This window comes from Rhodnius prolixus, unplaced genomic scaffold (genome assembly GCF_049639745.1).
Source record: "Rhodnius prolixus isolate KJV_2025 unplaced genomic scaffold, Rpr scaffold_3, whole genome shotgun sequence".
Taxonomy (NCBI): Eukaryota; Metazoa; Arthropoda; class Insecta; order Hemiptera; family Reduviidae; genus Rhodnius; species Rhodnius prolixus.
The window spans coordinates 22,434,353-22,458,696 of record NW_027411603.1 but is presented as its reverse complement, the minus strand read 5'-3'; the positions used below and the strand labels follow the sequence as shown (position 1 = coordinate 22,458,696).

General features: G+C 35.6%; 1 protein-coding gene across 1 annotated transcript in view; it reads left to right on the top strand.

Moving 5' to 3' along the window:
- Positions 1 to 15,964, top strand: part of Dfd (homeotic protein deformed) — a 48,463-nt gene extending 32,499 nt beyond the window's left edge. The window contains exon 2 of the mRNA XM_074124416.1: positions 14,688 to 15,964. Coding sequence (XP_073980517.1) covers positions 14,688 to 15,277 — 590 coding nt within the window. The 3' untranslated portion in view covers positions 15,278 to 15,964. The remainder of the gene's footprint in view (positions 1 to 14,687) is intronic.
- The last annotated feature ends 8,380 nt before the right edge of the window (positions 15,965 to 24,344 follow it).

The window sequence follows — 24,344 nt, the reverse complement described above, 5'->3', positions numbered from 1 at the left end:
GTCTCTGGGCTTATTCTCATTAGCCACCCGCGGAGTGAAGCGGTCCTCCTCAATACGTACAGACGAGCACTGCAGCCTTTCTCTTCTAAGAGATCCTATACAATATATTTAATACAATGGACGGTTATTTCAACTCTTTCTATCTTTCGAAAGGGGCCCAGCATTGTCTATATACTACAATCCAACGGCACCCATTCTTATAAGGGACAACATTTTGTGTTTAGTTTCTCGGTAAGCAATAAGTCTTTCTTATAAAGAAATTCTTTATGTAAGCTATGCATTTTACTTTTTAAAATAGTAAAAAATCTATAAACACAAAGTGTAGTTTAGTTACGTGTTAGATTGACTCAAGGATTCCTGGTAGGTTATAGCTTAAGCTGATAATCCTATGTACTTTAGTTTAGGTTATAAATATTGTGAATAAAGATCTATCGATCTAGCTAGGGATTCCTAAACTGTCACCGATGGATCACTTTATAAATCTTAAGGAAACTTCATTCCTATTTATTGTGAGCAGTAGGTAGTAAATACTTCTATTTTTTTTTAATAATCTAAAACATTATTTATTTAGCAATTATTTCAAACGTAATTATACAAAATAGACTAAAGTTCTTAATGGCTTTGATGATTATGTGTCCTCAAAATCAAATTGAAAATCTCCTTTATATCAATCAGATAATATATAAGAAAGATGAAATACTCTCCAGTGATTGGTCCTGGACTTCGTTCCTTCATTGCAACAAGATAAGAACTTAGGCTTCACACAAATAAGTCGTAGAAAATGGAACTAAACCATTAATAGGTTGTTTTGACAAAATATGGTATGCGACTAACTGATAACAGACTGTGGCTGATATTTAGGTTTTTGTTTTAAATTAGAATCACTTTTTAAATCGATTAAATATTCATAATTACTTTAATCTGATGGCTTCAGTTATGACTGAAAATGGATCTCTAACCCTGAAATCGTTCTTAGCTTTTTATGAAAAACATTCTAAAGTAGTAGTTTTTTTAAGTTCAGTGTTTTAAAAATACTTCTAAAAATTGTTTATTGAATTTAACATTTAATTCGTTCAACCAAACGCACAAATCTCCGAAGGATTCAATCTCTTCAATATAAAATACTTCGAACTATTGTAAACGCTCCATTTTATGTCTCCAACCTGGACTATACACACTGACCTTAACATTCCTTCACTTCACTTCAACCTGCAGTCTCATAAATTCTCTAGCTCAAAATCTTTCTTCAAGAACTCTTCCTGATAACCCGGACAAGACGCCTTAAGAGACAGTGGCCTCGTGATCTCCTCTCTAGTGATGAGAGTGTGACTAACAGTCTAATGTTTTGGAGTATTACCACTGGATAACTTCTCCACTCGAGTTGGTACGTTGAGAATAAATAGTATAATTTTTTTTTATTTTATTTTACATTATATGTTAACCTTAAAGAATTTAAATTTAGATTTAATCTGAAAAGATAACTATTGATGTATCTTTGGCTGTGATTGGTTACTGATATATGAATACCCAACTTTATAATAATTTCTATGCCTTTTAGAGAATATTAATTTCCTTTTTCCAATGGAAATCACAATTTATTTGTTATATTGATTGAAGCGCATTTAAAATGGCAATAATCAATAAAACATAGCACTAACCCTGCACTGCAGATGGAGTAAAATATTTGCCAATAATAACGGCTATTAAAACTAGATTAATGATAATACCGAGGAGACATAAAAGAAAAGTTCAACGACTCTAGATGTAACGCAACAATATAAATGTAAAAATCCTTTGCAAAAATAAACCTTCCAACACTTCAATTTATGTTTAAAGCACTCTGATGAATTTGATATTAGGAGTCACTGTCGGTCTTAACCCAGGAAGGCAGGTAAAACAAAATATCTGGATTTCATGTTAGTTGAGGTTTCAACACTAGATTGAGTCTCATGGAAGTACTCTAAGCTATCTTGGAGGGAGACAATGGAGAAGTGTTAGGAACAGCCCACCTAGTTAGTTCATTAGAATGTTTGCTGAGTAAAATAGAATATGTAAAATGAGAGTGAATTGAACGGCCCACCATTACCGCTGCCCACAGTAATCTATTGTAAGATCCTCCGGTTTGCCAACGCTTTACGCCGTGGGCGTTCCAACGCCCAGTGCGGAGAATGTCGCTCCGTTACGAGCTGGACTGAGGAACCTGGTCCATGACTTTTTCTCAGTAGACTCAAGTGTCTCCTGAACTCTGCACACCGTCTGAAACTCTTTCCTGCCCCCTTGGTCCTGACTTACAGGATTCTTCGCCTTAAAATTTGGCTAAGGATCTTGAATAAGCTCGATAACAGATGTTACACCACCAATACCTCTAATTCTCTGCAGGGCTACAGCTTGAAGACAGATTTCATCACAGCTTTGTGCACGTCTGTGATGGGGTTCGGCACACTGAGAGTTTTGCTAGTAGATACCTTCCCGGGACAATTAGTCCATCTATTCGTTGTTGCCTTGGCAACAACTTATTGGGACCACCCATTTCAGTTAGAGACTGAATGCAGGCCCACCGCACAACCTAGAGTTAATTTGGTAGGTTAATTGCCAGACTATCGTATTCTAAAATATGGATAAGAAATAATGGACATGACTAAACATTAAACCCCCGATTCCGTTCAAAACAAGGCTCTGCTCATCAGTAACGATGCTGAAACCTATTTGGGGCTATTCCAAAGCGAAATTGAAATTCATAAAAAATGACAGAGTTATGTCATCATCCCTTATCAGAGAATTCTTTAACCTACATTAAGCAAGACGTTACTAGCAATTAAAACGCAACATAATTTTGCGACTGCGCTTAGATTAGCTTAGATTATCGGGGTGGGACCTGTCCCCACGGCACCGCAGCCACAAGAGGTTTATTGTGCCTTCCCTTTTGGATCTAGCAGACTAAACCTTCCCTACTAAAGATGTTGAGGATTTTCCCTACTAGTTCTTTTTGCCCTACTATCAAAGAGCCAAAGGTTTCATAGCGCAACCACTCGATTGCAACGCAATCGAACAGCAAGTGAGAGGCCGCTTCCTCCTCTTCCTGGCACAATCTACACAACGGTTCCGAGCTAATAAGCCCCACCTTGTACGGATAACTATACCCTGGCTAATCCACTTCCATGGTGCTTACTTCAATGGAAAGCCTCGAGTCAGACAACAAGACTGAAACATGGACTCTAACTAAAGCCAGTTAAGTAGGAGGCCAAAGTGTTTTAAGAAAAGGATCCTTAGAACGATCTAAGGACCAATTTGCAAAGAGAAGGTGTCATAAATGAAAATCTGCTATACAAGCAAACTAGACGTGACGGTCTTCACGAATTCATGACAACGGCTAGCAGGACATGACCTCAGGGTGGTGAAGAGTGGTATACCAAGAAGTCCAGAAGGTTTTCCCCAGTGTGGGATAATACTAGATAATGTGATTAATAGATAATTTAATGTAAATTCCCCTTGGCTAGACCTTGGCACGTTTGTCGCTGTTTTGGATAGAGTCAGTAATATAGTCACAAATGGTGACACAAAAACTAAAAAATTAATTGTAGTTTATTGAGCAAAACGCACCGCCATTCTAATCGGCAAACTGGTTTTCTAGACGATTAGATATTACTAGATTTATTTTCTGATTAACAAAGAAGGTGAGGTAAAAAATAAAAACAGGTCCGAAAAATCTAGGTAACATTACTTTGGAAGGTGACAATTTAGTATATTTTAAGAATGAAGTTGAAATAAATATGGTTAAAAATGAGTTCAACAGCCCTGTAGACTGGTGCGACCTTGAGCATTTACATCAGGAAATATAATGTAGAGGAGATAAAACATTAGGACAGTAGATGCAGCTAGTTGAACATAAATCGTGGTGGGGGAATGTGTTTAGTTTACAGCATCACCAAGAGATGTGACTCACAAATAGTATGTTTACTAAATGTCATTAAGTATGATAGATATTCAGCATAAATAGAACAGCGTTGCATTAATTGATTTTGATCATTGATATGTGTAAAATATGTTCTACGTACTCGCTAACGACGGGTACCTCAAATTCATTAATATGATTCAGGGCTAACCAGCCAGTTTCTCTCTAAAACAGATCATTATTTACTTTCTCCATGTTATCAATGAAAACAATTCATTGAAACACTTTTACTACCTTTAGCTTTATTCTAAATTTGAATTCACAAGACGGGGAGAAATTTGAATATGTAACATAATTTATTTACACAAATTTCGGTAGCAACATTACACGGAGAAGGAAGAAGTTTGCCGCGAACAAGGAAATTGAAGCGGAAGTTTTTGTACTGGCTACAATAAAATGTTCACTTCCTTTTTCTTTCCGGAAGGTTTTCAAAATATCTATTTACCGAGGATATCAACTCTTCAGGACTCAAAACTTTTCGAGTGATAATATTTTGGAAATATGTAGTAAAGAGTGTGCTGTGTGATAGATAGATAGATAATAGATGGGACGAAACCTACGCCACTCAGCACCGCAGCCACAGAAGACTTATTGTGCCAGCCCCTTCTTAGATCTAGTAAGCGAACCCTCCCCTCCTAAAGAGGTTGAGGACTTTCCCTACTAGTTCTTTTTGCGCTACTATCTCCTTCGGCCTCAGCGTTCCAAAGTTTTCATAACGCAAACGCTCGATTGCAACGCCATCGAACAACAGGTGAGAGGCCGTTTCCTCTTCTTCCTGACATAATCTGCACAACGGCTCCGAGCTGATAAGCCCCACCTTGAGCAGATGCTTCTTGAACCTACAGAAATCAACCCCCAGAGAAATCTGATTTCTGTCCAAACACAGGGTCTCTTCGGTTCATTGCTTACACAGCCAAGGCATCATAGTCTTGCTGTGTTTAACCCCAGGACACATCACCCAGTTCTTTTCGTGCTCCCTCCAGATCCAATCTCGGAGACCCGTACGAACCGAACCCCTGGTGATCCGATGAAAGGAGTGTTAGATCCTGGCCAGATGATCAGCTTTCTCATTTCCTTCAATACCCACATGACCCGGCACCCATTCCAACAGAACTTTGTTGTGCCGCGCCAGTAGTTCCAGGGCCTTCCTGCATTCCCAAACCAGGGAAGAGGTCATTCTGAAGGATGCAAGAGCCTTCAGTGCAGCCTGGCTGTCCGAAAAGATACGAATCTCCCTATTTCTAGGTTCCACCAGCAGGTTTTCCTCAGCACATATTTTAATAGCAAGAACCTCGGCCTGGAAGACTGTGGCGTATCTCCCAAGAGATCTCTCAATGAGTATACTGTGTGATAATAGGATGGACCTTACAGAGCAGTAGAGAATGTAATTCAAGTCTATAAAATAACGAAAACATTACTAAAATAATAGTTTTTTAAAATTTCTATTCAAATCTAGCGAATTTACTTCTTTTTGTTTGAAGTTTAATGTTTCCATAAAATATTTTAAAGAAATAAACAATAATTTGTCTATGACGTAGAACTATTTACTATGTGCAGTGCAGCTGAATTTAATTCATGTGAAATATATTAATTTAATGTTTGTAATGAAACAATTGCAATAAACTTGCCTTTAATTAAAACTGTCTGGTAGGATAGTTGTATAAGGAGTGATCGTCAAAAACTGCACGAAAAAGCATAACGTTGAAAAACACCCAACTTTGGCAATTTTTTTCTCTTTAGTTAAAACCAGGGCCAGGGGTTCAGCACAGTAATTATCGTAAAATGGATTCCAACGCAGAGAGGCTGGATTCGAATGCAACTACTGGCGCTTAGATTTTTCTCTTCTTGCAGCTCACTGTCCAGTGATGGACTTTGTTGTCTGTAACGAGAGAACACTCTCCTGAGGCCGGTAGTGGACAGAGAAAAAAAAATTGGGCGCCAATAACCTGGGAAGTTGACGTGCTTTAAATTAAAAAAAAAAATGAAAAAGTTACAAACCTAGATGCCTACAAAAGAATAAAAAATATGTGTTATCCTAACGAAAATATTGGCAAATTGGAGATTTCAATAGATTTCCACAATTATTGGTGGCAAATATATTTCCCTAGATCCTATTTAATGATTAAAAAAACTTCGATAATTACTTTAACAAATTTGTCGAAACGTTGATGTCAAAAACAAGGTTCTTAAAACAAAATGTTCATTTTTGACCAAACTCCATTGTATTAAAAGAAGAAGAATATTCTCAATAGTCCAGAGATGATATTAGATAGAAATTATTTATCATTTCTATTTTCTTGACAACGTTCTTTACAATCTTGAAGTCATAATAACAACAGGACATAAGGAACCATCATGCCCCCGTGATGTCTTGTACATATTCCGCAGTTGTGGAGATCACATCTACCAAAAACAAAATCGTTTGAAGTGTTGCAAGGACGGTTTGCAGCTGTTCCAGAAGAATCCGCAGGACTTTAAGCGTCGTTTCGTCACTGTGGATGAAACATGGATACATCACTACACTCCTGAGACCAAAGAACAATCTAAACAATGGGTTACCAAGGGGGAATCTGCGCCAAAAAAAGGCGAAGACCGTTCCTTCGGCCGGAAAGATTATGGCGACTGTCTTTTGGGATTCGCAAGGAATAATCCTCAGCGACTATCTGGAAAAGGGTAAAAATATTACAGGTGCATATTATTCATCGTTATTGGACCGTTTGAAAACCGAGCTGCAAGAAAAACGCCCACGATTGGCCCACAAAAAAAGTCCTTTTCCATCACGACAACGCACCAGCTCACACCTCAGCAGTTGTGGTCGCCAAATTAATGGAAATAGGGTTCCAACTCGTTTCACATCCCCCCTATTCACCAGACTTGGCTCCCTCGGACTACTATTTGTTCCCCAATATGAAGAAATGGCTGGCGGGAAAAAGATTTTATTCAAACGAGGAGGTGATTGCAGAAACGAATGGCTATTTTTCAGACTTGGACAAATCCTATTATTCGGAAGGGATCAACAAACTAGAGCAGCGTTGGACGAAGTGTATAAGCCTAAAAGGAGACTATGTTGAAAAAGAAAAAAGGTTTACCCCAAAAAATTAAGTAGTTTTTATTTTTGCACGGTCTTTTCAAACGACCCTCGTATGTGTTATATCACTTGTGTGTTGTAGCCGCCCTAGCAAAACCATCACTGCCATCATAAAACTTTTCTAGTTGCTCAAAAAGGTGCCAATCTTTCAGTCGTTACTATGGGAACAGAGATCTGTCAGATTGGCTCGAGTAGGTTGTTACTACATAACTGAGAGATTAGTCTTCTATTCTAACTGACAGCGTTCTCTCCTTGTAATTTTGATTTAACAAGTTAATTTCACTTCATTGTACTTTCTAGTTGAATAATTTTTTAAGAGAAGAATTCTCTCTGATGGTGGAAGTAATTGCAGTGAGCAACTGATGGGGAAATTTGTGTCTATTCCAACTGTAATTGAGCTTCAGCTGCAATTGTTTCTCTAAATAGCGTAGTTTTTATTTTAGTCTATTTTTTGTGTATATGTTTTGCAAAAGTAAATTTAAAAAAATAAATTACCTCCACTCGAGACTCAATCGAATTGATCTCAATCTGCGGTACAAAATTTTGAAAAGACTACTCGAAAAACTGACCCTGAAGAACAAAAGAAAATTATATATATGTCCTACTTGCCCCAACTCCACGGAAGTGCCAAAAAATCGAACATCAACCGACTTCAAACCTTACAGTCTAAAATTCTCAGAAAAATTAGTTAACGCTCCCTTCTACGTCTCCAATCACACAATACACTCTGATCTAAATATTCCTCTCGCCTCTGAAATAGCCCAATCTCGGTACATAAAACTCCACTCAAATCTACACAGTCATTACAATCCTCTGATCCACAACATGTCCATTACAACACTTCCTTCCACAGCGCAGACTAAAGCGGCGGTGGCCTCGCGACTATCTCAACACATAACGCCGATCTCCTAGGATGGTTGCTATGAAAAATGGCCAATCTGGCGAACTAACGGATTTCATCATTAGATGGTCATCGTTTACTTCATTTATATCTCTGGCTGCACATGTACATTGAAGCGACGGGTCAACCGAGTGAGACCAGAAATTTCCGCCAATTGGAAGCTCCACCACGACAATGCGCCATCTCACACCTGCTTCGTGGTTACCGATCACTTGACAAAAAATGGCATCGTAACAATTCCACAGCCTCCCTACAGCCCCAGCAGACTTTTTCCTCTTCCCCAAAGTGAAAACCGCCCTCAAAGGGCGCTACCACGTGACCCTGGATGATGTCAAAAGGGCTTGCACGCATGCTCTGAAGGATGTTTCGGTTGGTGACTTCCAGGGAGCGTACGAAGCGTGGAAACGTCGCCTGCAGAAGTGTGTTCATGCTCAAGGAGCATATTTTGAAGACTACTAAAGTTTTGTAGCGATATCTCTAATAAATTATTTTTTGTGGACTTATTCTCATTACTTAATGTATGTGCGCGTGTATATATGTATGTTTATGCATACATACGCAAGTATTTGTATTTGTACCCTCATCTCTTTTGCTTATTGTAAATTATTTATTATATTTGCAAGATAAATACACGAATAAAATAAACGAATAAATACCTAAATAAAGAATTCCACATTTTTAAAACTACATTTACTTTTCAGTTTACAGACCATTAAATCAAGTTTTCTAGCGAAATTCTTATATGTTCACTCTGAAGTGAAACTCTGAATGTAATTTATAGTTTTTACGATCTAGATAATGTTAATATTAGATAAATACTGTGCTTTCCGATAGGAGCTTTTGAAGTTTGATTTGAAAGAAATCTTATTAACTTGAAAAATGCTGTAAAACTTAAATGCGTAATGAAGTATTTGTAACGCCGTAAAAGCGAGGTGTGGCTAGAGTTATTAATAGATTACTTGTCGGCCACGTGATATTCAGATGCTGTTTAAACATTTTCTGCATACCAAAACACAACAATACATTTTACTTCGGCAAACGATGCTATTACCTTCGTCGTTAAAATGTTGGCATGAAACGCAACCTAGGCAAGCTGTCATACCATGTTCTCCCGAAATACAACATGCTCATAGCAACACTAGGCCTACCTTCTAACTTTGGCCCCACGCTAAACCTGTCAGCTCAAGGAAGCTAGGAGGGTTGAGAGGGGAAGATGCTTTTAACAATGCAGGGCTCTTGTCAGACTCCACTGCATACCTGGTTGTCATGGTAACTCACTGCTAGACAATGCCACTTTCATCATAGAACCATGTTACGTAGCTTTACCTTGACTGCTTCCATTTCTCGTTAGTTTGTACTGCCTGAGGTTATTTACATAATGGAAAGCCCATGCAAGTTAATGCTAATTACTAATTATAATATTACATATATTTATAGTAATACTGACTGCGTCATTGCTATTGTTGCTGCGCAATGTAACAAACACCTAATGCAGTCTAAATCCACGGCAATATTCGGTGTCAATTTATACCAACTTATTAATAAATTATTCGTAATTAATATGGGTACATCTTTTAGTATATTTATTTTTCTGGATACCAAAGATTTACAGGAAGTTATGGTTTAATTTTGTCCATAGTACATCACATTCTGTTGTGTTGGGGTATTTTAACTGGTGAGTCACCTTATTGTTCTAATTTATTTTCATTTCAAACATCACTAATTTAGTCTACGAAAGGAATCAAGTATGTAAAAAATAGTAACTCTTTTTAGTCTTGTTTAGTTGGGCTGCAATTCAAAAACTGCATTTATGGAAGTAATCATTAGATTTTCCTGCTACAGCGTCCAGTTCAGTCTTTAAGCAGTTTTATTTTAGCGGACAGCGTGGCAAACAATTTTGCATAAGGCAGTGTTTCATTTGCTGCAGTGTAGGCATTGTTTAAATCGTAAAACCTTATTGAACGTCCAAATGATCAATGGGCTTTCTGAATTCTAATGATTAATATCTGAAATAAATATTCTTTGTTTAATATTTTAGAAAAGTATTAAAATTGAACTACTTCGAACTACTTTTTGTTTTAAACTTTATTTATTTTCAAAGCTAAAGTACATTTCATCAACAATTGAAGCAAATACAACATGATGCATGTGTATAAATTCGTCAATAGCATGAGAAGAGAATTCATCCAATGAAGATGCGACTAAATGAGCAATTTCCGCTTTTAAGTCAAAATCAACGGTAATCTCTTGAAAGTGGATTCTAAGATGTAGATAATTAAAATCACTTGAAATCATCTATTGTATTAAACTTAATCCTTTAGTCTTTTAATTTGTGAAAATTAATCTTTGCTAACCACTAGGTTAGGACATTTAAACAAAGTTGAGTTTTCGCGACCAGTCTACAAACCATAAATATCTAAACATTCTATAATATATTCAATACATAATTTCGTTGTAGTATTTATTTATTTTTCACTTTATTTACTTTCATAACTGCAGTCAATTTCTGCAATACGTAAGTGAAGCTGATACATACAACATGATAGTAATAGATAAGTACATGAATAGCATGAGAGAAGAATTCACCCATTTGTGAAACTCCCAAGGACTATTGTCGACTGGCACTTACTTCAATAAGAAGTTCATTTGACTGCCGGTGTTTTAACCTTTTTGGAGAATTTCGTAGCAATGCAATAAGTTGAGCTACTAGAGGATTGGGATGCGAGGTGATTGATGTGTGGAATTTAATGTAACGGGATCTTACAGCTTCTGAAACATAAGTGACAAGGAAATCTCGGTGCAAGGTTGAGTTAGAGACATAGTAAGGAGCAATAGTTTTTGACGGGAAGGATTGGATTCTATAGATATTGGAAGCTTTGGCTGAGTCCCAAAGTTCCATTCCGTAAGTCCAGACAGGTTGCAGTATCATAGTGTAGATAAATTGTTTATTCTATAGTGAGAGTTTGGATCGTTTGTCGAGAAGTCTAGAGAGAAGTTTGAATCGTCTGTTTAGTTCTTTCCGTCTAAGCCAGTTAGGCGTTTGTCCAAGAAGAGTCCTAGATACTTCACACAATCCTAAAGAGGAGTGAGGTTTAAGTAATTGGGTGGAAGAAAGGTTCGCCTTGGGGAGAATGTAATGTAGTTACATCTGTTTTCATTAATTTTAATTCTCCATTTCTTTAGTCAAGGCTCAAGAGAGTCTATATGAGATTGGAGGGAGCGATAGGCAAGGACCGGGAGGAGAGAGGATTGCCGTAATATCGTCATAAGTAAAAAAAAAAGTACCAAGATTTCTGGGGACATCAGCGGTGTATATGGTGTAGATTAAAGGCCCAAGGACTCTTCCCTGGGGAACTCCTGCACAAACTGAGAAAAAAGATGAGTTGGAATTACCACAGACGACACTAAAAAAAGAGTCCAGTAAGAAAGATTGGAGGATGAGGCCCACGTGGAAACAATTCCCGGTCCCAGAAAGCCTAAGCAACATCGAGATAAACTCCCGGGCAGTACTGTCCATCCTCAAGTTTCTTCTAGGCTTTTGTCAAGACGAACATATTCAATGTGAAAAACCTAGATGCTCTTCACTAATTCAACAACTTAAATAACTTTTTCATTCAAAAAAGATTTACACATCAATCGCTATCTCTCGTTCTCTGCAAGATTTAATTGTGTACAAAAAAAAATGAGAATAAATAAACTAAAGTATTCAAAATTATTTGTGAAAGGTTAACTAAGAAGTTGAATTTAATTAAGAGAGAGGTAAAGATTTGTTTTGTCGAGATGTTAACTAGACCAAACAAGTTTGAGAACGTGACACATTAAAGCGGTCCCTTGGGACAAAAGACAGAAACTTCCTTCGGCTGTCATCTCTCAGTTTTATCCAAACAAACTCGTATTTTTTTATTTTTATTTTTGCAACTGGGAATTATTTTATGAGTTTACGTTGAAACGTCGCCAATGTAAACTTTGGTTCAAGTACTTTGCTGCCTACAGTTAAGAAAACTCTAATTGGTTGCCCAGAGTATACTGTACTCAGTGTTGAATTACAGATATTTCGACTTTACGTCTCTAAATTAACCTTAAAAAAAACATTTATTCATTAAGTTTTCTTCAAAAGTATTTTTATAATTAACTTAAATTATTTAACGAAAAATGAAAATAATATTAATCAAAAGCTAGACTTATTGGCTATTTTTTCGTTACTTTGTTTAATGAATAATTGTTTATTAGGTGTTTCAGTTAGTGGTGCAGTTCTTGTAAAACTTGGCCTAACAATTCTCAATTTTCCATAAAATTAGCCGAAGAAAGATAGATCATTTGAGTAATTTGCTTCTACCAGTTACATGTAAAAGGGACGCCAACATTACTTAATTATAAATATGAAACCTGTGCTAAAAATCCGTACAATTAAAGTAATCTTAGTAGTCTTTATTACTAAAATAGTGTACAATATTTTCATTATAAAAAAAGGGAACACAAAACAAAACATAATCTTCTTTTTTTCTATTCAGGGTGTTCATTTTAAGACGACTTAAATGCATTTCATACTTAAACGGTTGATCTGAGCAAAAAATAGTAGTAGGAAAAATTTGTTGCCCGTCACCTCTAGTTTCAGAATATGTGACTTGATTTTAGTTTCCTGCCCGCATACGCGGCTGATGCGCGACCAAAAGTGAGGTTTCACAGTTGACCCCAATTTTCATATACACTGTTTTAAAGAGTATAATAAGTTATGAAAGAAACCGGAAACCGCAATTCGATATCTTCAAAATCAAAGGTGCTAGGCCTTTTCAAATTCTGGTTGTTATTAATCATATTTCAATTTTTTAACTCGTTATCAAAGAGAAAGAAGAGCACGCGATAGGTCATTTTTATGTATTTTTTCATCCCCTTTCTACTAAAAATATTGCCAAGGCTGTAAAGCCAGTATTTTTCTTAATATCGGGAAATAAGTCGTTTTCCGAGTGACTTTTCTAAAAAAAATCAAATATTAAGAGCTTTAGATGTTCTTAAGTATACACAAAATGGCTAAAAATTAATTTTACATCTGTTACAAACAAGAAGGTTTAATAATTATTTGATAATTTTGGGAGATTTTGCGTTTAATTACCAAAAAAAATGGAAACCTCCTGCCACATATTTAAGTGATCAATATCTTTCATGTAAAGGATCAAACTTATTCCTTAATTTATCAAATAATGCACTTTCTGCAACTTGTGTAAACTACTCCTCAGATACAGAGAGCAGTTGATAACCTCCTGGCTAACCTGGCTTGCGAGCCGGAGGAGGCACCTTTTTAGGCACAGTACATGCTGCACAAGTATTAATTAAAGGAACTATGCATTGATTAAAAATTAAACTAGCTGCACATAGATTAGTCATAATTATAGTTTAGGTTATTTATTCTTTTAATTGAAACTATTAAATACCTCTCCTATTATTCAGCTGTTGATATAAAGTCGTTATCCATATTGTTTCAAAATGCTTCAAGATGTTGCGCTTGCACTTTACAGGGGATAAAACTGTATAAGGGTGATCGTCAAAAAATACACGAAAAAGCGTAACGCTGAAAAACCCAACTTTGACAATTTTTTTCTCTTTTTCTATAAAAGATAAAATTCCCAAATTTTCTTTAAAGTATAGGACAAACCCTACTTTATATTATTAAATAAAGCTACATATACAGGGTGTCCCAAGCTATATGGATAACGACTTTTTCTCGGAAACTAAGATAGCTAGAAAAAAACTAAAAAATACGTGTTCCCTTAGTTTTTTGTTAGAAATCCAAATTTAATTTTTAAATTTTTTTCGGTGCTTCCAGAAGCGAGATACAGGCACCAACTTCATTTTTTCAAATGGGAAGGTGCGGTTTTTATTTCAGAAATAGATTCCTCTATTTTTTTTTAAGAAAAATTTACTCGAACGGTTTTTTTCTGTGAGCGATATTTTACAAGTTATGAATGAAAACATGATTCTTGTAAGAAATGTCAAAATGATAATATTATAACGGTTTTTTGATTGAATAAGAAGAAAAGTACTATTTTATTATAAATTTTACTCCTCATTAATATTACAGATCATGCTCGAAATGGCCTCCTCCATTAGAGATGCATAGACATGCTCTTTCCTGCCAATTGTCCCTTACTGCCAAAGAAATAGATTCGGCTTTAACCGAGTTACAGGCATCTATTATTCTCTGCTTTAGTTCATCTACAGATGCAATCCCGGCTTGATTCTGATACACCTAGATTTAGAAATGCTTTTAGATAAGCAGAAACAAGAAAAGAAAGAAAAAAGTTATGAATAATCACCCTGTTTTTCAGGTATCCCCAAAGGAAATAGCCCATAGGTGTCTAATCCGGTGAGAGAGGTGGCCACTGAATCGCCCCGCGTGTCGATATAACACCATCAGGCATGTAAAGAGATATCTCGATAGGAAATTTGATGGGCGTGTTGCACCGAAAAAAATTTACAAATTAAATTTGGATTTCTAACAAAAAACTAAGGGAACACGTATTTTTTAGTTTTTTTCTAGCTATCTTAGTTTCCGAGTAAAAATCGTTATCTATATAGCTTGGGACACCCTGTATATTGAAGCAAAAAGAAAGTGTTCGATGGATACTGGATATTATACGCTTATCTGTTTAGATTTCAATAGAAATACGGGTTCATGCTCTTGATGTAATATTTATAATTTTTCATGTTTGGAATAGTTGGTAATTTAATTTTCAATATTTATGTTGCAGTAAATGGCACATACCAACCGGGAATGGAGCCGAAGAGGCAAAGAACAGCCTATACAAGGCACCAGATATTAGAGTTGGAGAAAGAATTCCATTTTAATAAATATTTAACGAGGCGAAGAAGAATAGAAATAGCCCATACCCTATGTCTTTCGGAACGACAAATAAAAATATGGTTTCAAAATAGAAGAATGAAATTTAAAAAAGATAATAAATTACCAAATACAAAGAACGTTAGGAGAAAGAATGGACAAGCGCCTCCAGTGAAAAAATCGTCCAGAGCTAGAGGCGGCAATGGAGGCGGCAGTGAAAGGCGGCGTAGCCAGGATATCTTAGGTACAACAACTGGAAACATTAGTGAAGATGGTCATACGGCAAGTGTACTAGGTGGAAATGAACTTGGAAGTAATACACCTGGCCAACAGCATAGTCTGTCTTCAGCAGCTGCTGAATATCCACCTCCGCCAAGTTTGGCGGCCCTGGGACATCACCTAACACCGCTCCAACCGGCCACACTGCATGCAGCCTGTGGTCCACTGCACCAGCCACCCATTTCGATAAAGAACTCCGACTACGGACTGACCGCCTTATAACACAGCGCTCTAAGTGATGCGAACATCGCCGATGTCTGCGCTTCTCCACAAACTTCCCTCATGTACATAAATGTCGCCAAGCAATCGTCCATCTTATAGTTGTTTTATTTTTCTCCTCAACTTTTTATTTTTTACGTTATTATTATTATTATTTTTTGTTAATACTATGGATACCGGGACAACTATTTTTGTACGAAAGAAAAACAAGCAAGAACTCTGAAGAATCTTTGTAAATATTTATATTAAACGTGTGAACCAATATATTGTATATCTAGATGAATATAGCGCGATAATCTATGTTGTTTTCGTTTAAATATTATTATCGAAACTCGTAATTATAGTTTATAAGTCAATAAAAATTATTAATATAAGTTCAAAACAGTGAATACCATAATTTTTAGAATTATTTGGGAACAATGCAGAAGCAAAAAATTTAATTGGAAACAGAAATCATTTAATTAATCATTAAATAAAATTTCTTGGTTTAGTTGATTTAAACAAAACAAAAATCAAATATTACAAATCAAAGTTGAGTTTTTTGATTACCATCTTTACTTAATAGAATTGTATTATAGTGCCATAATTACATTTTACAAATTGTATATTTCCGTTAAATGTAAGCGTAGATCGAGTGAAACTTTAAAAAGTACACAAATAAAATTTAATAATAACTTGGTGCAACGCAAATTATTGTACAAATTACTTACTGTTTACCCTTTTCTGGTCTGAGGAAAATCTTTATTTTATTATTATTATAATTTCGTAACAAGGAGATCAAATACAGAACAAGTCTGACACGCAGGCTGCTGCAGGTGAAAGCTGCTTATTGGACTTCTTAAATCTATTTTATAATGAAGCACAAAGTTGCTATGCAATTGCATGAAATTGCAGATAGTTATTGCGTTGAAAGCAACATACTTCTGGTTCTACGGGTTCTACTTGGTAAACAGCAATATAGATGAGAAGGTGGTATTATGGGGCAGTCTTTTTTTACCTTGTATATTTTGAACATTACTTAATTTAAAATCTACTCTGAAGTAAAATCATAGACATACATTATTTGTCTTTGTAAATTTGGAGTCCTGAGTGGATCACAGCAAGGAGTCTGGAGTTACACTGGAAAAGTCTATCGTGGTGCCATATTGGGTTTTCAGAAAGTGTGGTGGTAATATGGGACACACATAATAATTAAATAATATAGTTAATGTTCTCGTTTCTCCATGATTTGTAAAAATAAGCCTTAAATATGCCTCAAAAACTATATTTTACACAATTATCGTACATTAAGGATAAAAATTAGGGTGTAATCAGTTTTCTTAGAGAAATGTCAAGAAATCTTTGAAATGATCTTTTTAGGTCCTTTATAGGACCCTGTAGAAAAAAAATATTTATAAGACACTAGTTTCGTCCTCAGTGCCACTTCTCACACTTGTTCGGCAGACGATTAACGAGGTTGTTATATGGGATAATGCTGTCCCATAATACCACCATACACCGCGTACAATATAACCTCATTTTTTTCCAATATACATTCATATTTGAAACCCATAATACTGGCATTTAAAACTCTCTGCTTTCTACAATTTTTAGTGTCTAAGGGAAATTATTCTAACTATCCTCGGTACTAACCAAAAGCAGAGGAAAATCAATCTTAAGAAAACTTTTTTAGCTTTGACAAAATCAACACCTCTTTTGGACAAAGCTGCTACTTGATTGACGCGCTGCCTTCTGCAACAGACAAAGCCTACCCCAAAGAGTAGTAAGGCACCAAAAACTAACAGATAGCACTACTGGTTTTCACAAAAACAGGGGTGCCCCAAATTCAAACCCCGTCCCATATTACCACCTTCTCCTCTATTATTTCGTAGCAAGGAGAAGATCAAATACAGAACAAGTCTGGCACGCAGATTGCTGCAGGTGAAAGCGGCTTATTGGACTTCTTAAATCTATTTTATAATGAAGCACAAAGTTACTATGCAATTGCATGAAATTGCAGATATTTAATGCATTGAAAGCAACATACTTCTGGTTCTACACTTGGCGAACAGCAACGTAATCTTGGAAAGGTATTTTGAGTTTGGTAAAATAAAAAATGCACAATACGTATTCTGCTGATTCTAGGACAGTTCACTTGTGTTACTTATTAAAAAATTAAGTGCCAAATGAATCTAAAACCAAATTTAAACCGTTAAAACTTATTACTTTTCAAAATAATTTCTATAGGACTATTTAGATGGGGTCTTTATTTAGAGGAGACAATAAGGGAATTTCAGACTTGGCTGCAATAAAAATATGATCTTTTATAATGAATTTGGGTTTTGTTTTTTTAATTAACCCTCAAACCACAAGATGCGGGTCGGATCCGACCCGAGGCGAAAACAAATTTCCATTGTTCCCCCCACAATTAACTCTTAGCGATTAGACTCGGTATACCCTTTCTGTGAGTCCTTAGGAAGTGGCCACACTGTTTCCGCCGATTCGGTACACTCTCCGCTCTCTAGGTTTGTATTTCTTTCAGTAAGTCAGATTCTGGGTCGGATCCGACCCGACCTTGGTATTAAAGTTATACGTTTTGTCCTGCACAAGTGGAATAAAAATGAAGAAAGTTACTCTGGAGATGCACGTTCGACGTTTCTCAAGAATCTTGCGTTTGCCTTGACGCTTCCTCTAGAAGAAAAACGACTGAAAAACGAGCGTTTTCCAAAGGAATTACTCCTTACGATTGGAAAATATGTCCTACTTGTTCCCACTGATAATGGCGAACAATCAAATGATTTTTTCCCTTAACAATGTGATAATTTTGTTACCACACCACTATTTTACTTTAATTTTCATTCAACCTTTTTGTAAACTGTTTTGTTTTTATTGAGACAAAGTTCCTTTTTCAAGTTCATTTCTTCACTTATTAGTCTATTCTAAATAGACTAATGCCATAAAATTATACAATTTATTAAAAAATTTATATATTTTATATAGAAATAAATGTGTTATTTTGAGTTATATTTGAGTTTTTCACTGTAAGCAAGAAAATATAGTATCGGGTCGGATCCGACCCTACCTTGGTGTTCGTGTCGGGAAAATTCATCTTGTGGTTTGAGGGTTAAAAAGGTTTGACTGCACTGCGAACACCAAAATAGATCTCATTGCTCTTGATGTGACTGTAGTTCCCCAGGGGATGAAACCACTTACCCAAGATCTCTTGGGAAGTACTAGAAAGAGTAGCGGGAGCCGGCATTCTGGGTCTAAAAATCATTAATTACATGAAACGAAAAAATAATTAATTTGAGTAATCAAAATTCCGATCACTTATCACAAACCGCAAATTTTTTTATGTACAAATATGAAACATAAAAAGTAGCACAACCAAAAACCAATACCTAAAACAGCTAGTACTTTAAATTGCTAGTATTTAATGAATATTATAAAGGAATGATGAATTTTTAGCTTAAACTCAAGGTCCTTCCCACATACGCAGATGACACCGCCTTACTGTCCACCAACCATGATCCTGTCCTAGCACACAGAAATCTGCAGTCACATCTCTCCTCATTAGAACAGTGGTTCCACAAATGGGCTATAAAGCTTAATGAAACCAAGTCTCAAAACATCACATTCACTCTTCGTCGCTACCTTGGGCTGTACTTAGACCGAAGACTTTCTTGGAACCCCCACACTAGACTTAAAAGAACAGAACTGAACAGACGCTATCGACTACTTAAAAGACTCTTAGACTATAGATCAAAACTCTCTCTGGACAACAAAAGACTAATTTATACTTCTATTTTGAAACCCATCTGGGCGTATGGAATAGAGCTGTGGGGTTCAACCAAACGCTCCAATCTCCAAAGGATTCAATCTCTTCAATCTAACATATTTCGAACTATTGTACACGCTCCATTTTATGTCTCCAACCTGAACTATACACACTGACCTTAACATTTCTTTTGTCACACGATACAGAAAACTCCACTTCAGCCTGCAATCTCATATAAATCCACTAGCTCAAAATCTTTCTTCTAGAACTCTTCCTGATAACCCGACAAGACGCCTTAAGAGACAGTGGCCTCTTGATCTCCTCTCAAGTGAAGAGCCTAATATTTTGGAGTGTTACCACTGGGTAACTTCTCCACTCGTATACCTCTGTAATTCGTAGTTCTGTTATCACTGTTACTTATAGCGCTAACGCGCTGATTGTAGCAAAAATAAACGCAAAAAAAAAAAATTAAAGACTAAAGAAAATATTTAATCGGTAGAAGCAAATAGATTCTTCAATTTCTTGAGATTTTATAGAAACTAGGTACCGTTTTATTATTCTTAGTTTTGAGATCATCTAAACATAAATGCATAACTTTTATCTCTATTATCTATCCCTCACTTTAAGGTAACATATGATTTTAAAACTATATAGCGTTAGCAAACAGCAAATATTTTGATTTTGTTTGAAAGGATTTATAAGTTAAAACCTCGATAATTATTACAGGCTGGCTGCACGATGTTTGCACCAGATTTGGTTTTAATAGAAACACGCATAAATTTGTGTAATCAATGCAGCAAATCTTGTTCCTAAAGTATGCTACAAACAAACTTTCACCAAATCTAAATGAAATTCTAAAGATTTTTTTTTTTTTTTGAATTAATCTAAACATTCTCAATTAAATTATAGAAAATGTACATCCCCAATCTGTGGTTACTATTAGTAACTTACTAATATTGATTACCATTGTTAATTTACTAGATTAACACGTAGGTTTCTACAATCTGGCTACAACCAATCATCCTAACAGGAAAGAACTACAATTTGAGTGACACATTTGAAGGAAATCCTGTGTTTACAACATCCTACTCTAGTCTACTCTACTCTTAAATAATCTATTTAACTTTACTACAACTCTAGGTTTCTTTCTCTTAATTAAAAAAACAAAAAGTTATATTTATTTTAGAGAATGGAGAGGAAATTCAATTATTCAGTTATCTAATCTGCCTTCATTTCTTAATATCCGGTAAAGTTTTTTGCAACTCAAAAACTTAGCCCATTTCCTTCTACTTATAATTTAATTTCCTATTTACTACCTAATTAGTTTTTAAACAATAGCAAAAAAATCTATATTTTATAACACCTAGTTTGTATAGAATAACGTGGTTCATGTTTTTATTTTGAAAGATCCGTAGCATGAAGTCGACATTTTTTTATATTCTAATTGCAAATTCGATTTGAAAAATGAATCTTTGCAATAAGTCATCTAAAGACCATAATATTCATTTTCTTTAGAAATGTCAACTGCATCTTCAACTGCAGAAAATTATTTATTACAGGTATTTTTTCACTTTTCACTTTTCAGTGATCAACATCGACCTAATTAAAGAGATTTATTCGAAATAAAGTGAAATGTTATTTGGAGGTAATTATGCAGGTGATTCGTAGGTGAATGTTAATGTAAATATGTCATGAAGGTGGTTTTAATTGGTTTTAGAAAGAACTACCTATTCACTTCAAATTGTATAAAAAAATGAAAAGAATATTGCGGAGTCGTTAGCTCAGTTTTTAGCGTTCTGGATACTAACAAGGTTATTTCGAGATCGAATACAAATTCCGCTCTTTAGATTTTCACTTTTTATGAAGTGGACGGCAGTGCTTTGAAAAAAGCTCCGATGACGCGCCTTAACTTAAAAAATAAAGTAAAATAGAGTTGTTAACAGAAAAAGATAACAGAGTTAACGAACAGCTACTTGTCCAAAAAAGATCAATTTTACAAGCAAAATCTTCGGAATAAAATGTTATAGAACAATACACTGAGAGCAATGTAGTAAACCAATTACCTCACTCAAGTAACTGACAGAACCTCCCTGAAATCATTTCTATAGTAAAATATTTTAAATAAAAATGATAGGCCTACCTTTAAGAAAAATAAGTCAAGATGTAAAAAGTTTGGAAATGATAAAACTGGACAACCATAGCACTACGTCTTTCTATAAAGTTTTAAATAGGAATTTAATATTTTGATTTAATGTCATAAATGAAGAATGTCCCACTTTGTTATACATACAATTTTAGGGGTTCTGACGATTTCACTGTGAAAATTTTGAGTTCAAGAAATGTTCATTTTGGAAACGGTTGTGAAAGGTAGTCGTATAAGTTTTAGAATTGTTCGCATATGCCTTCATCATTCCTTTATGTCCGAAAATTACGAGTAGTTTTTATCATGTAACTTTTATGCGAACACAACAATCGGAATTGTAACCTTTTCTGTAGACCGTATTTAGTTTGGTACAAATTTTATAGCTGTTGGAACCATTTTTTGGAGAAAAGTACAAAAATAAAACAAAAAATCAGCACAGTTAAGTGGTAAATTTGGTTTAAAAGAAATGGTAAATTAGAAATACCTGTGATTTTCCATATTTGCATGTTCTTTGTGTACAAATGCACCAGTATTTAAACAGTTTTCCTCCTCAGGAGGTCTAAAAATAATAGTAAATTCTAACACCTGCAATTGTTTTGCGGTTACAAGAGTAAGTGACCAAGTAAAGCTGCTCGACGTTGAAGAGTTTTGAAACTAAACTAAAGGAACTTGAGTTTACACTCTAAGGAAGAATTACATTTTGTTCTTACGACTATTTTGAGATATTGTTTTCCAAATTACTAAAAGCAAAACGAACTAAACATTAGTTGAGGAAAAATTAATCATTTTTGAACAAAATATTTGATGGTAAGGAATGTATTTTCTGTGAAACTTATACGTATAAACCAATAGTTTCCACACTTGGTGACTGGTAATAACGCCACAGAGGAAATTTACACAAAAGATTATGGCTACGTAGCACAAAAGCATTCAAGTCTCTCCTAATTTATTTACAGCAAACAAATGTCCATAAATTTTTAAATTAAAGTGATCGTAGAGCTGCTTTATCAAACTGGTAACTTATCGCTTTGCAATGACGAATTCTGGGATAATTAGAAACGTATTTACAAGTTCAGCTTGACAAAGATTTGGATCTTTGACTGGAGATGTTATAAAAACGGTTCTATTTTTAAAACAATATTTGGCAAAAAAGTCCAGTAAATTTGTATATATGATCTTTCACTAAATGTTCAAATAGTTTCAATATTTTTCTAAAATTATAAATTTAAAATCGTTTTCATGAAATAATAAAGTTTTAAGAATGTCTTATCCAAGAACAATATCATTGCATTATTTAATTAATAAAAAGGATTAAATGTAAACAGTATCTTCCATATTGAAAGCGATCATCCAAGGAGAACATTACGGAGGGAAGGGATTAGCTATGCGGTTAGCGTATTGGATTCCCACGCGGAGATCCCAGGTTCGAATCCAGCTGCTGACCCTTAGATCTTCTCTTCCTATGAGCTTTTTACAGCTCCCTGCCCGGTGATGGACAGTGTTGTCTGCAACGAGAGAACACCGGAGGCCAGCAGAGCAATGAACAAAGCTCCGGGGGCCAATAACTTCAGAAGTTGAGGCGCCTTAAATCATTAAAAACAAACAAATCTAAGAGTGACGTACGTAGGTTAAAGAAAGATACAGAATTTATTGTATTTGTCCCGTTTTTTCATTCTTGTGGCTAGTTTTTATCAGTGACTTTATTTTCTGGATTCCCTCACATTCTAGAAAGCAGTAAAACGTTTAAGCACGACTTCTACTGCTAGAATCCCTCATAGTCTTTTTTTTTTCTCGGGTTATAATAGAGAACTGCAACTTTTATGACGTACTGGGTGCTAGGCGACTAATGTGCACAAAAGTTCATCCCTAGATATCGAATTTATTCCAGGATTTGAGAGGTTTTTCAGAGAGAGTATATCCTTCTTCAGTACCTGGTAATTCCCCAGGTGTCTAAATCTTGAAAATGATGCTGTTAGGAGTTGTATTGGTTATTTCCTCCATTTCCCTCTGAGAATCTGCAAGGGTCATGTGCTAGATCCAGCATTTCTTCAGCTCTGTGTGAAGTAATTCGAGAAGTGGTCCAAAAAGTCCAGCCCACGTTACCTCTAGTGTTCTTGACTCATTCTTGTACCAATAGCTTCTTCTTTAACACGTGAGAGGGTGAAATCTCTCTTCTTATCCCTCTTGGTTTTTCCTTCTTGATATATTTGGGCAATTTCTATTGAATTATTTTGTTTCGCTCATTCCGTTCTTGAGGAAGTATCAGGAGGAAAAATGGAGTTTTAGCTGCCCATGATTTCTTTCCCTTTACATTCGGAGGACAGTCTCTATCACGCCTTATCTAAACCTTCGCTACATTACTACTTCATACACCTGCTCCGTCAAGAACCTGACTTCTAGTAGGTAACATCAAGAAACTCCAGACAGTACAGAACAAATTTCTCAGACTTGCGACAGACTCTCTTCGACGCACTAAAATTGACTCACTTCACGAGACTGCATCCATTATCCCCGTACACTCCTATATCCAGAATCAAAAAGTTAAAATTTCAAGAGTTCGTGCAATTATTCTAGCGGTAACCAAGTGAAGCTCAAATTTGAACCGGGTAATTCTAATGATACGAACGTTCTTAAGCCATTTCGCTCACAACCTTTTGATACAGCATCTTGTTCATCCCAGTAAGCTCAGTTTTCAGCTGACTCACAGCACTTTGGCAACTCACAAATTTTAGGGAATAAATATCAAAAAAATTTCGCGATAAGAAAAAAAGTAATTATAATAAAATATAAATATATTCTGATCCTACTTAATCAAGTACTCATGAATATGATAAAAAAAGCTATTAGGAAAATAACAAGTTAGCTGTGAAAATGAGTTAAAGGATGAGATGAAGCGTACGGGGACATAAAGATAGTTAAGTTAATTTATCGACGGACGTTATTATAAGAATATATTATTCTCCGGGGAGTCTGCTTTGCGGGTAATTTCCCCGTCAGGAATTGTCCAATCTAAGCAGCATTGGTGTCCCGGAGGGCGAGTCGATTAGAAGAGATGGAAATGATAAATGTGAGCTAGCCTTTTCATTGTGGCTGGACAGGTTGAATAAAGGTAGCAGAAGCCATGGCAGCTTTACGCCCTGGGACGGGTGGCGATGGTGTCTGTTCGCACC